Consider the following 15042-nt stretch of genomic DNA (forward strand, 5'->3'; position numbering starts at 1 on the left):
AGATCAGGGAGCTCTCCTCAGGCATAAATCTCACGTCTCGTCCTTTGCATGGCGCTTCTGTCCTCCTCCTGCGGATCCGTCATCTAGTTCGCCTCACACATTTTGGGCTGAAAGCTTGTTTTCCGTTGTTTGTAAAAGCAGCCTGTTCCAGTGATTCACAGTCTTGTACAATTTTAGCATCGTAGAACAGTTTAGGTTGGAAAAGACCTGTAAGATCACCAAGTCCACCCGTTAACCTGACGCTGCCAAGTCATTATGAAAAACGCCAATCACTTGGGGTTTTTTTAAATTTTAAAAGTTTAATAGTAATTAAATGGTTATAAAAATAATAATACCATTAGAGTAATAATAATTTGGACAATTTGAATTAGGACAATATGAGACAATAGAGACAGATAATTACGGACCTCCGGGTACCTTTTTCTGGGCAGCACAAGGCCGAAAAAGGACACCCGTTAACAGAGGATTAACCCTTAAAAACAACAGCCTGTTACATATTCATACACTGCATCCATGATGCATAAATTCCATTCAAATACAAGATTCTGCCTGGTCATCGTCAACTTCTTCCTCTGAATCCTACCAGCGCCTTCGAAATGGGAAGAAGTTCATTTCTTCTGATAAGAGGACAATAAATTCTTTTTCTCTGAAAGATTTGGTGTCTTGTGGCTGCTATTACACTGCAAGTCCTTTCTTTAAAAGAAGTATATTACATAGTATATTTTCTATTTTAACATTTTTTATAACTTAAAACTATATTTAACATACTACTTAAGAGAATTAATACAGCATTACTTTCTAACACAACACATATAATATTCATTTTAATATTTGTGAAAAGCCAATCATAAAATACGCATTTTTCACATCCCTAAACCATGTCCCCCAGTGCCAGGGCTACACCTCTTCCAGATTTTTCCAGGATTGGCAACTCCACCACTTCCCTGCGGAGCCTGTTCAATTCTGGATCACAACCAGCATCGAATCAAAGTGGTGGCATCAGGAAAGTCATTCTGTATTTCCTACCTGTCTTCATTAACCTAAAGGTTTAATCAAACTGAAGGGTCATCTTCCACTAAGAAGAAATTCACCTATAAATTTAAACAAGGCAGTAGGAATTTTCACAATGATCAAATTCATTTATTTAGCCGTTTACCTCTGATGTAAATGCAGCTCCCCACAGCCACTCTGCAGGTTTCTATCTATACTGCAGATTAGAGGAGTATGAAGGTGCCATTGAATTAAGGCTCCTGAGATTTGTGGAGATGATGAGACACAAAGGAGCAGAAGTAGTTTATGCACTTTGACTCCATAGTATTTGTCCTGGCCTATCTGACTGGATAAGTAACAACTCCACTCAGAGGACAGTGAGGTTTACACAGATGTTTGGATGTGGCCCAGGGCCCCTGCACAGAATCACAGACATTGAAGAAGGACCACTAATCCTCCTACCTACACATTTATATCAAATTGCAGGCCTCTTCAAATAATAATTATTTGCTATTTTACTTGGGAACAGAACTCACAATCAAAGTATTAACTTCAAACAAGGAAAAAATCTTGTTTTCGCTGTGTACAGTATTTTAAACCCTATGTTTACATTGTATTATATTGAAATGCCTATGTTATTTGGTTAAGCTAAAGTCAAGGGGTGAAAGTGTTCTTCCTTTTTTCAGGTATTCTGGATGATAATTCTGAAGAAAGGAATATAAAATCTGCAATTAATTAAATTATCAAATAAGTGAGTTGATGAGTGGGTTGACTTGGCAGAATGCCAGTGCCCACCAGCTTTTTTTTTTTTCTCACTTCCCAGCCTCAACAGAAGATGGGGAGAAAATATGATAAGAAGCTCATGGATTGAGATAAGTGCAGGGACATCAAACAACAATTACCATCATGGGCAAAATGGATTCAGTTTGGGGATATTAATTTAACTTTTGCCAATTAAACAGAGTAGGATAGAGAGACATAATGACAAATCTAAATCCACTCTCCTTTTATTTTTCCTTTCTCCCCAGCTCAACTTCACTCCACATCCTTGTACCTCGATGTCCTGAGTTAAGCCACAGTTTGTTTTAATCAGTACATACATAGGTCCTGTTTGACAAATTCTAGTTCAGCTGCAGGACTTCTTCTTCAAGCCGGTAACTTCTCAGTTGTGATGAGCACACAAGTAGAATTCTCTGTACACCAGTGACTGAAAAGCTCTCAGAATGTGTTTGATTTTCTCTTGTGAAGAACAGGGTTTTTTGTGACTCAGGGCTAAATTACTTAGGAAGACAGTAAGCAGCCCTTTGGAGCATGTTTGCAACACACTGGTCCTCACCTGGTGGTCAGGCACACACAGGGCAAAGCTAGGTGCTGAAGTATGTTGTGTTCTTTATTTTCACACCGTTGTTTTTTTTCTTTTTTAAATTATGTACCGAGAGTTTTCAGCAGCACAAGCCTGAAATCCTGGCATGAAGCAATGTACGTGCCAGACATAATGTAAATAATCACATTACAAACAGGACATTGGAGATGAGAAGGAAGAAAAAGTCACCTCTGGCATGCCTGTCATGAAGAAATTCAGTTTACCATTTTAATATATTACAACTTTATTGTTTTAATGTGTAAAACAATGCAATATGTATTTCTATGTAATGACAAAAACGAGCTTTATAGCATTATTATTACAATGCTAGCATTATTAATACAGAAATATTTTGAACATGTCTTGACTTTGTCCATATACACAATCATGTAAGGTGCTCTAACCCCAGAAAATTGATATCCATGGACAAAGCTGTTGAAATGCTGCAGCTTAGAGTCTCAGCTGGTGTAAATCAGCTGATTGATACCCACTCAGAATTTAAACCTATGTGTTTTTATTTATTTCCTATTGAATTACCATTTTTTCAAATATTATTTTTTATTTTATTTTTCTATGATGCTAGGTAACGTAGTCACCAGTGCAAAACAAGGCTTTATGTTTGCACTAAAGTACCAAAAAACCCTCCCCCAAAGAGCACACAATCTGCAGGGCAGGACATGAACTCACAAATAAGAAATCCACTGAGAAATATATGCAATTTCTAACAATAACAATCTTCAGTACTGAAACACACTCTCAAATACAAGAAGAGATGAGAACAGGAACAACTTTACTGATATAGAAATGCCAGAGATAGAGGGGAAAAAAAGCAGAGTGAGAAACCATGAAAAAGGAAACAATATAAATGAAGTAACAGTTTTGCTTGGTGTATATAGAAATGTGCAAAGAGGTTTACAAAATAGTGCAGCCCATTCATAAAAATGTACATCAAAATGCAGATTTTGAAGAAGTGGACTAAGTGGTCATAACCTGTATTCTGTACCATGTAATTTATTCCATATAACTCAAATAAAATATGTTAATCTTTCTATGAGTAATGCTTTCAGGATAACTGCAAACCAGACTTGCTCACAGACCAGGAACATTAAAAATTAAGGAATGGCATCAATATTATCATCTTCCACATGAACATTCCCCCTATAAAGTACTACATGATATATACTCATGAATGACCCTGAAATTCAGCTGAACACAGCTGAAATAAGAGATAAGACAAGGTGTAATGATAAAGATAATATATATTAAAAAAGCAATAAATTGTGTGAAAAAATACACAGGGGGGTATAAATCTACATCTCAACACTTCTCTTTGATTCTTTTCTCTAAATAAGGTGCTATATTAAAGGGGAATAAACATTTAATCACTGGGGACAAAAAACCCCATAAAATTCTAGTTGTTTTCTCTGTTAGTATATCTGTCAGTTAATCACTAATAATAAATGGTTTTACTCTGAGAGAATTATATTCCACAGTTATCCTAGGCTTGATACTGTAGTTACCAGAAGCTGCAAATACTCATTACCTCTGAAAGTCTGGATTTAGATATTTAGGTTGGAATTTTTTTTTTCAGTTTTTCATCAGAAAAATCCTGGCTTCAATTTTTTTATCCAATAGGAAGAAACATATGGTTGTGCCTCTTTTCAGAGAAAAAAGATGAGGCATGAGGTTTTTATGTCCATAGGAGTAGTCAAAGCCAACCATTCTGGTAACTGACTAGAACTTTGTTAATTCAACATCCACAAATATCAGGGAAATCAGATCTTAATAGATCCTGAGCATTTTATTTTTAGCTCTTGAACTCCAGTTGAGAAATTGTCCCAGGAGTTCCCTCACTCCAGATCAGAAGGATTCTAGTTTATAGTTTGTATTTTTTAATAGACAGATTATAGGAATTTATTGTAGACCTTTTTTTTTCAATCTCAATCAGATTTTTCTTTGATAGTTTACAGTGAACTCTTCTTTTCTAGTTTTCAGCATAATTGCTTTGATGACTGCAGGGTAATTGCAGTCTTAGACTTTTCTCTCAGAATGGGATTTAAATTTCCAGATTATTATTTCAAGATATGATTATTTAAACACTAAAAATCTTTATAATCCTTTAGTTTTAAAATTATTTTAGTAATGGACTTTTTACGATAGGCATAAAATAGGTAACAAAATATTTACATGTTTTACATAGTGATGTTTACTCTCAGTTGTCTCTGTACTTTAAAAAAAGAAGAGGAATCATTTAACACTTCCAGTATTATTGAAGTGCATTAACTACAAGTAAATATGAGGATGAGTATAATAAATACTGTTTTAGTTACATAATAGATCAGTTATCACAGATACTCAGCCACTATCCAAACACATTATCTTTGATAGCATGTTGTAACAAGAAATTAATACATAAAATATGAGTTACATCATTTTTATAAGAAAAATATTTCATGGGAATTACAAAACACTTTTCATTATTGATATAAGATACTACAGATATAGCACTTCTTTGTGTGATTTCTTTCAGGAAAGAAATAAGAAGAACAAAGGCCTTACTCACATTTGACCAGAAGAAAAATAAAGCTAAAATTAATTGTGTTTTGGAGGAAGAATACTATCAAACCTGGGGGTTTTTCTCCCACATGAATGCGTAACCATGACCATAAAGAGGTATCCAGAAGTTTGATGCTAAAGAGATGATGAAAATAAATTGGAGGAGGAGGAAAAATGAAAACTGTTATTGAACTCATTTCAAAATGCACAGAAGTAACAACTCTGCTTTTAAATTTTTAAGTAAAGGAGTGCAAGAGACAAGCATGTTTTGAACTGTGGAAGGTCCTGTCTTGCAGTACCCTGTGTCAGTCTGTGTTTAGTTTAGTCCTGCCACAGAACAAGTGCCAAGTTCTCTACTCCATCCTGTTGCACCTGCTTTGGTTAACACTGACAGTGGCTTTCAAAACCAGAGGAAGCTTTCAAGCTCTGGTGTTTCAGCCCTTTTATAAACTTTAAGAAGTGCCACATGTGGCATCCCCAGCTTGGCATGCTGTGAGTAGGACATTTTGTCACCATAGGCAAAGTGATCAAACTCCTTTCTAAAATGCTTTGTTCTCAGGATTAACACCCTCCTTCTAAGAGCTGAAAGAAAGGTTTTCCAGGTTGTGTCTGCAGCTGTGCTGATGCCTTTAGATCTCAAAAGCTGAACTGCACTCAACCAGGAAACTGATGAAGAAGGCTGTTCTAGCCACACTGTAAGGAACACAAACTGGGCACAGCTCCACTTGGTTCCTTCTTTTCATTTTTAACTGTACAAAGTAAAGACATAAAGGAAATAACAGAGCCAGGACTGGGATGACCAACTCCAAGTACAAATAAATCAGTGCTCTTCTTTTAAGGGTTTGAGCTGCAGCGAGGCTTAGAAATGCTTGATAAACAGAAACTGGAGTGTGAGGATGAAGAAAAAGAATAGGGAATAGAAGAATGTCTACATTTTTTTTAGATATTCTGGACCAATTCATGTTGATGCTGCTTCACTGCTTTGGTGGAATGCAACCAGCGCAGAGCAGCACAGCACCTGGTCCTGCTGTTCAGTTCACACTTGGGAAAAGGAAGGCTTGTTTTGCCTATTACTGAAAAACATGTTTTCTCTGGGCTGAAGCACAGCAATTGTTAACAGCTTACACTATTTAGACACTGCTGCCAGACAACAGAAAGAAAATATACAATCCAAAAGGAATTTTAGACATCAAATGGAATAATTTGCAGTGAAAACTGGCAAGGGTCCTGTTTTCATTAAAACCTTCTTTTAATGAAAAGTCCATGGAACCTTTCTGATATGTTTGGACCCTGTTCCATAATAGGACTCATTGCCCAAAAAAATATGGAATTCTTTCTAAACTTAAATATGTACTCACCAATTGTTCTTTATTTCTTATTATTGTCTGTGGGGAAAAAAAAAGAAGAATACATTTTTGTATGTCTTGATTTAAATCACAGTTTCTTATAATTATTATATATTATCAGTAGGTCCTGTTTGACAAATTCAGCTAAGCTGCAGGACTACTTGTTTGAGCAGGTAACTTCTCACTTATGATGAGCATAAAAGAGGCATTCTCTGTATACCTGCTGCTGAAGAGCTCTCAGAGTGTGTTTTTCTCTTGTGAAGAACAGCTTTGTTATGACTCAGGGCTAAGCTATTCAGGAAGAGGGAAAGCAGCTCTTTGGGGCATGTGCTTGCAACACACTGGTCCTGACCTGGTGGCTTTGGTAAAAACAAAGTTTTAGGGACTAGATACATAGCAACAAACTGACACATCATCTGTCAGAAAGTGGGACTGTCATTGCATTGGGGCTGTCCAGGTTGTGCCTTGCTGCTTCTCACTTCCAACATACCCGATTCAAAGGCCAGATTGTCTTGGTGCCCTTGGCATACACTGATCTCCTGAACCCTAACAGCTTCAGAAACAAAAATGATCCTCTTGAGCTTCACTTGCAGCCCATAAAAATTCAAATGAGCCCAAACTTTTTAGTCTTATAAGCATTTTGTATTTTAGACATTTAGAATGTTGTGGTGAAAAAAAGGTGAAAGAGTGGTAATTCATAAATCCAGCACATCCATAATTGCTTTCAGCATGAAGGTCTATGTATGAGCTAATGGTGCATTGGGTTAGAGAGGCCAAATTATATCAATTCTGTAGTCCCTGGAAGATGGTGATGTGGCAAGCATCACAATTAGCTGGTTTTATTTTTTCCAGTTAAAAAAAAAAGGCTAGGTCTGGTGGCCTGGGAGCAGACTACAGTGCGAGGCTTGAAAATGCACCTCTAGAATCTTAAATTCCACTGCTTGGACTGTGACTACATCATGTTAAGGCAGATTAGGTTTACCTCCCTTTTCTGCTACAACATTTATTGCACATTATGAAAAGGCAGGTTTTTGATTTAAAAGAAAGTTTCTTTGAATACAAATCAGTAACTGGAAAAGCCAAATGCTCCATCAGTAACTTCAGACCCCACCTTCTATCTTCTGACTTGAAAAGAACAGGAGGAATCTCCTTCCTCTTCTTAATATAAAATTTCTAAATTTCTCTATTCATCACATGACACTGGAGCCACTTACCAAAATTTAGTTGTTTTGAAAAATGTATCGAGACTGAAGAAAGAGGACACAGCAGCATCTTGGGACAAAAGAACTGTGAAATTTAAATGCAAAATGCTGTAATGGATTGAAGGCTACATTTATCCCCATTTGACCATATACTGCTCTTATTAGGATCAGTAAGACCCATGGATATACATTAAAGGAAAGAATTTGTTCCTCAGATGTGACTTAGTAAAAAAAATTATGTTGGAAATAAAGAAATTTTATACTTACAAACTAAAATCATCAGCAACAAAGTGGCAGACAGTCCTCCAATAAAATATCTGAGAACATAACAGTACCCAGAAAGGTTAAAAAAAGTCAAGTGATGCATATTGGGTTAAAAGAGGTGAAGCATGAGTGGGAGGAGGAGGAAGGGTTCTTGCAGATGAACCCTCTGAACTCTGGTAGGTGAACTGTAATTTGAAACTTTAAATTACGTAAACTATTGAAGATAATCTCCTGGAAAGAAAGACCTCAGCATTCAGACTGAGAGAAAAATCCACTTAGAAAGACATGGATCCATTCTGATTCTTTTCAGCCTGCCAAAACCCCTGCCAAAGCACGCTTGGCAAAGTAGCTTTCATATCTGCATACATACTTCTTATTTTTGTGCATATCTATATAGCTCAGATATTTGCCACACTTTGAAAATGTGACCCTTAATTTAAGTTTTATTCACCAGTTGAAATGAAGCAAGCACTCATGTCAGAAACAGAAAATAAAAGAAATAAAAATTACCTTGTACATACTGAAATGATTAAACACATGATCAGTGCAACCATCTGAGAAATGACATTTTGCACTGTCCTGGATTCTAAAATAAAAATCAGGAAAATAATGGGTTTTAATGAAAGTAAATATATGACAGAACGAGTTTGCAAAGGCTACCTGTGAGACCAGGCTCTTCAGCTGCTTTTAAAGAGAACTCGCCTGGAGTGATTCAAAGCAGAAACCTAATTTTCATGCTCTGGGTGTCTCTCAGGAGTCTTTTTCCCCCACAACTACAGGAACACTGTGCCCTCCATGCTCTCAGAAAACAAACCTTTCTGCATAATTGCCTGTTTTAGTTTTTTGCTGCCATGCCCTTTCCTCCATTTTCCACTTCACTCCTCTTTTCTTTTTTTTTCTGAAAAAAGGGTGAGGGAAAGATGTGAGCAGGGGGTAGTAATTGAATATAGTTTTTAGGATTTTGTTATTTTTAATCATTAATTTAAAATATGTGTTTTAGCAAATAAATTCTATTCTGCAAGGGGCCAGATCCATATTTTTAATGTATTTTCACTTCACTCTAAAAATGAGGCATGCCAGAATAAGAACATAACATACCTGCATTGCTCCAATTCTCTTCATTTGCATTTATCATAAATGAAGAGCAGGATTTTGAAGCACAAAATGGTTCCTCAAAATGAAGAAACTCATCATCTTTGGTGAGAAATGCTCCTTTAGATGCTGGAATTTGCCTTTGTGACACGTGGTTATTATATTCAGAAGAAAAGTCTGAATCACCTAGAAGAAATGCACGTATAACTGAGTTTGCACAGAAGAAGAGCTCTGAGACTTTGTATTAATGAATTTAGGAATTAATTACTGAATCACAGGAGAGGTTGCAAATTGTAATGGGTAGGGAATTGGTGGGTTCAAATGTATGCTGGAGGAAATATGCAGAGTAAAGATAAAACTGTATAGGGCATAACAGATGAACTTATTGAAAGAGCCAGGTGAAAGCAGACAGTGCCAGGTGTTAATCACACCAGAATAAACATTCCTGGTGATGACTTTGCATTCAAATTCAGTCAAAAAATTAGTTTTTGGCACAGAGGTTTTTGCAGACTCATACTCAGTTGTAATGCCAGGAGCTCTATTTATCCCTTAGGATTCTGTAGTAGTTCATTCTATCCTTTACCTGCACACCTTGGCAGACAACACCTGCATAACATCCAGAAAGAGATACCCAATTCACACTAAACACAGACTGCAATGTTGTACCTTGATTACCAGGTACCTGATCAGGGCTTACCAATATCACTGTGACTGGCTTCTAGTTTACTGCATCCATCAGGCCAAGGATCCTCTACATGGGAGAAATCCACCCTGCTGGGAATGGTGGAGCTGAGCCATGAGCTGGAGGCACTGAGATTGAACAAGCTGTCAAGAGAGCGACGGATTTTCTTCCTTCGCCTGAATACCCTAGAAAGAAAGGATGTTGCCAAGGAATAGAGTTGATTATTCTTGTTGAGCAGGGTCAGAACTCTAAAGCTTGCAGGAATGACATGAAAGAACCAAGTTCTGGGTGCTGCTCCCAGCCCTGTTCTTGACCCTGGGCACGTCACAAGGAATGGCTGCTGCACACGACAATGTGTCAGGGAATGTATTAACAGGAGGGCTGATCATGCTCTTGTGATACTGGGTACTGTGGTACCAAATGATATCACAGCTACTGCTCTCTGATAGTACAGTGAGTGCTACCTGTGATTTTCACTGCTGTATCTGATTTGGGGTAGTCTAAATCCATTGAATTCCAGGTTTCTTGAACTACATTTTACATGCCTTTCTAAATTGTTGTTCTTCTGAATCATGAGATGTTTTTGCTTGAGTAAGAATTCCAGGACCAGACCTTTTTATTTTTATAGGTGTGTGTGTGTGTGTTTTAGACAAAGATATTTATATATATATATATATATATATATATATATACATATATATATATACATTTTTCTTAGTCTTTATCAGACTAACACCCCATTGGCAAAATGAGCTGTAACTCTATCCTTTTCCTTTATTGGACATGACTTCAATTATAGCAACAACTCTGCACTAAAGAGTTTTTAGGTAGTAAGATGTGACTGAAAATCAGGTCATTTCATTCACTGAACTCTCTAAAGCAATTGACATGTTCCCAATCAGAAGTAATGCTGGTCTTATGCTGAGAAAAATGTAGACAGACACACAGACACCTCCAGATACACCTTTAGATAAGGCCAGAGATGTGGAGGCAATCGCCAACATGGAGTAAAATCTGCACATAGTTCACTTACCGAACTAAATTCTCTTTATATGTAACACTGGTGTGGGATGGTGTCAGTGTTATGTTGCCCTCTTCATCAGACAGAAAACTGTCTTCTGTCAAAACATAATAACCATTGGAAAGCAGTCGAGGGCTGCGGCGGTGTGTAGGAACAGAGCCTGTCAGAGGGTTTGTGGAGCACTCATAGGCAGGGTCGTCATCCAAAAAGGCACATGCACAACTGAAAAGGAGAAATGAAAGCCTCTAATTTAGAGAAGGTCTGGACAGAGCAAACCCATGATTTAATAGTAATGAATTTACATTTCAAGCTGATGGGGACTGGTAATGACATAGATTTAAAATACATGGATCAAATGATATTACTTTGTAGTGGGGGTTTCAGCCAGCTGACGTGTGCATCACACGTTCCAGAGCTTCAGATTACAGGAGGGATACATGCCAGGGGAGCATTTCCTGAAGCATAGAGCCAGCTTGAGCTCAGAAGTGCTCAGTGTTTCTGTGGCAGTGCTCTTGGCCAAGGAGTCCTGTGGACCTACACCGACGTGGAGCCATCAGAGGCATTCCAGTATTTGGCTTCTCTGAGTTCCTCTACATGGCACAATCTGGGTGCCCCTGAGCCAGGCAGGATTTACTTGCTTTTTTATAAACTAGCCATACTTGGGGAAGATTTAAGGATGCATGACTTTTAATTCTCACAAATCCTAAAATGCCATGTAGCTGGAACAACATAGGATAAAGCCCACACATTGTGGTAGCTCCATCCAGCACTGAAACACAATTGACTTTGGGATTAAATACAGCACAGAAAAATATATTCTCTGGTGTTTAAAGTAGAAGGGAGTAATGACAGAGGTGAAAGGATCTAAAAGTTGTAGACATAGTACTTAATTTGACTAAAATTTAATTTATGGTTATACCTTTCCCCTTACCACCTATGAGTTCCAAACTGCCATGTAGTGACATCATGGAAAGAAAGGAAGACACCAGATTGATTTAGTGTCTGACCTGTGTTTCAGTAAGAGGTTTAACTACCCCATATGGCATGTCACAGAGAGATACCATAATTTCAGTGTCGGGAAAAGCAGATGGAAGAGAGATACTCCAAAAACCTGTAATTGCAAAACCAGTGTTTCCAACCTCCACAGCAGTACTTCTGAACCTCCATTTAGGGCAGTAATTAAATTATGATCAGGACTACATTTCTCAGTGGTCCAAAAGGACTTTTACAAAATCTATGCCAAAACAAAAATAAAATTAGGCAAGTGTAACTTTCCTTAATACCTTGGAAAAATATGTCTTGAGAGGCTGTGTCTATGCTCTTCATTAAATGGTGTTGAACCTGCAGAGGCAAAGGTGAAATCAGAAGGAATTGTTATCATATTCATTGACAGGTAGCTTGTGCATACCAGAAAGATAATAATAATAATAAAAAAAAAGAATATAAAGGGAAGAATTAGAGGAGACAAAACATATGAAGGAATTGGGGAAATACTTAGTGTTTACAGGAAACTCATCTCAACCAGAACAACACAGAATCAGAGCCAACAGAAATCAGATATCTGTACTCTGCCCAAAAAACAGACTTGAGAGAAATAATTATGCACACAAATAAAATAACTGCAGTAATTTTAAGCTGTTTTATCAGAAATCTGCTTCATGCCAAAGCTAGAACCTGAACTGGCACTAGATACAGGGTAGAATGGAAAGGCCACCATTACCACTACATTATATTTTTCAGATGAAAATTGCAGACATAGCACAATGAGCAGAGGGATTGCTACAGTGACAAATATTTGACAGTAATATTGTGGCAGGAGACTAAGGAAATAGGATTTATCTGGATTATCATGGCTCAAGTGTGCAAAGTGCTGCTGGATGTTCTGCACCAGACAGAATCAATCTTACAAAATATGAGCAAGGTCTATGCATAGGGAGAATTTATGTCTATTATTCCATAAAAAGATAAAAGATATGATCTTTCCCCATATTACCTTGTCTCTCCTGAATCTTTAGAGCTTCAGACTTACAACTCTGTTAGTAAATGCCCATTGTTCACCTCTGAGAGGAGATAGAGCTAAGAGAACTTTATATTTTTATGTTCAGTTATGAGCTGAGGCAAAGAAAAGACATGAAGGTCAGGGTTTCCACTTAGGTAATCTTGTTTAACCTCCTTGGGCGCTCAGTTGTCAGTCACAGACTGGGTGTGAAGGCTGACTCAGCCTTGGGACCAGGCAAGGTAAAGAAAGAAGAGAAGTAAAACCTTCAGGGTATTTTTTCACAAATCAGTCCCATTACCTTGGTCCCATACATACTGCTTCTCCTACCCTTTGGAAAAAAAATCACTTTACTGTTGAACGAATTATGCTCTAATGGCTGCAAAAATAACTTGAGGAGGAGAAAATGGAAAGAATTTGAGGGAAAGTACAGAGAGATCAAGAAGCAAGGTCAAGATCAAGAAGCATCAGTCAGAGCACCACAGAGCAAGTTGTACAAACAGTGGGACCAGTGGTGTATTTCATGGTTTGACATGTATTAGAGCTATTTTTAACATACAACTACCTCCTGAAATAATTTCTCTTATTTTAGGCAAAATCATGATTCTTAAATGTGTAAAAAATCTTATATTCAAAATGAAGAAATGCTTTCAAACTCTAGAAGAAGATACAGGAAGGACTCAACAAGCAGTTTGTAGATCTGGATATAAACCAAAACCAGCAAAATGCTAAGTCTTATCAGTCAAAGAAGAGCCCCTCCACAAGGTATTTATTTTTATTAAAACTCTGACAAATGTATCCAAATTTATTTGCTCCTGGAGTTGGTGCAATATGTGATGTTCCATACATCTTGAAAAGGACTGTTTCATGCACCCTAGGGTAACAGGGAATATAGATTATCTGTAAAAGAGTTTAAAAAGAAATGGAAGCAAGTTTTATTTTGTCTTGTTTGAAAATCAGTATGTGTAAGATAGTATCAGCAATATAGATCAAATTATTAGATATAATGTATTCTCACTTAGGCAAAAGTAACTGATTCTAGGGCAAATTTGTTTGAAAAGGATGTATAGAAGTATATGTCAGGATCAGTTATATCTATCACAACTCTTTAATAATCTGAGAGTGAAACTTTCCAGCCACTGAAACCCACAGCACAGCTGTATTGCACACAATTCTTTCAGTTATGAAAATAAAACGTAGCAATGACTAAAAAAGAATAACTTAGGAGTGGCAGCTTTCCTATGGGGTGGTGCTTTCACTAGAAAGTGTTGACACATGCTGATCACAGTGGCAGAACAAACCACAGTCCTTCTGTTCCTCATTTGAATTCTCTCATAACTTTGCAAGGTATGTCTCCACAGGATGTTTACTTGCCACCCTCCAGAGAAATAAAATTTAAGATTAAATAGAGCATATTCATCTATTTCTAAAGGAAAGTGAGCAATATGCATATGTGGTTATACTACTGGGGAAGTGAGACATTTCCCTCTTTTCAAGAACAGTTAATAAGCAGCTGTAACTTGCTTTTAAACTATTTTAAGTAACGATAATATCAAGCTTCTGTGAACAGTCATGGAACAGGCAGTCCAACGGATTTCTTTGCTGCCCGTGATCATGAAAATTTTTGCCATAATGAAGAGAGTTCTCGAAAATAATTCAATGATGGAGAAAACATGGAAACATTATGTTGTAGACAATGCTGCACAGTGTTCTGCTTTCATTTAATATTCAGTCCTATTTATGTTCTATTAATAGCGTGAGAAGCTATAGTAATGACATAACAAAACAAAGCTTCTTGACCACCACTATACAATGGAGCAGTGCTACTGTGTCTGTACTCCATGAAATGAGCCATCAACACAGCACATCTGAACCGTGGCATGAGAAAAAGCCAACAGCTCTATGAAATCTCACTAAAAGCCAATCTGAGGTGAATGTGGCAACATTTATGCCAAGAATCCAAATAAAAATTTAAGCCAACAACCCTCCTTGGATTTCAAAACACACAAAAGTTCATGTTGAAATATAAACAAAAAGTCATTGTGCAAACCAGTCAGTTTTAACCACCTTTCCCTCCAAAAATCAAATTAGTGTTTAAGCCAATGATGCCTTCAGCATACAATCTGAATATTTACATTAGTACCTACCAAAATATTGTGCTGAAACCCAGGCAACCAGTTTTTACTCTATTTTATCTACCAAACACAAAAGTCTACAAAGAGTTTTATTTGCTCACACATATCAGTTGTTTTTGAAGAGCAGCTTTGTCTTTTCTCCCTGCAGGTAATGGTAGCAACATTCACAAAACTGCGAAACTTCCTGAAGAGCAGCACAGAAATGAACGCAAAGCTTAGCTATTCCTCAGCTGGCAAATATATTAAGAGATAAATAAGACTAAAATCCTTCAAACCTGGAAAATCCATTTCACAATTAACACATGCGTGCAAAAATTTTCTCTTCATCAGCAGGAGAGCCCGTGGGACGGCTGGTGGAGGCTGTTCCTTGAGCAGCTTCCTGGGAGAGCTCAGCC

The 15042-nt window shown here is 37.2% G+C and overlaps 1 protein-coding gene across 1 annotated transcript; it reads right to left on the reverse strand.

The window, feature by feature from the left end:
• Positions 1-7465: 7465 nt before the first annotated feature.
• TMEM71 (transmembrane protein 71) lies at positions 7466-14982 on the reverse strand. Its single transcript, XM_066566603.1, has 8 exons — positions 14923-14982; positions 11800-11857; positions 10529-10738; positions 9511-9680; positions 8820-8999; positions 8232-8307; positions 7725-7774; positions 7466-7542 (listed from the first exon to the last, which is right to left on the reverse strand). The coding sequence occupies exons 1-8, from the start codon at positions 14972-14974 to the stop codon at positions 7466-7468; spliced, it is 873 nt and encodes a 290-aa protein (XP_066422700.1). The 5' UTR covers positions 14975-14982.
• Between the last annotated feature and the right edge of the window lie 60 nt (positions 14983-15042).

Source organism: Molothrus aeneus, chromosome 1, assembly GCF_037042795.1.
Source record: "Molothrus aeneus isolate 106 chromosome 1, BPBGC_Maene_1.0, whole genome shotgun sequence".
NCBI lineage: Eukaryota > Metazoa > Chordata > Aves > Passeriformes > Icteridae > Molothrus > Molothrus aeneus.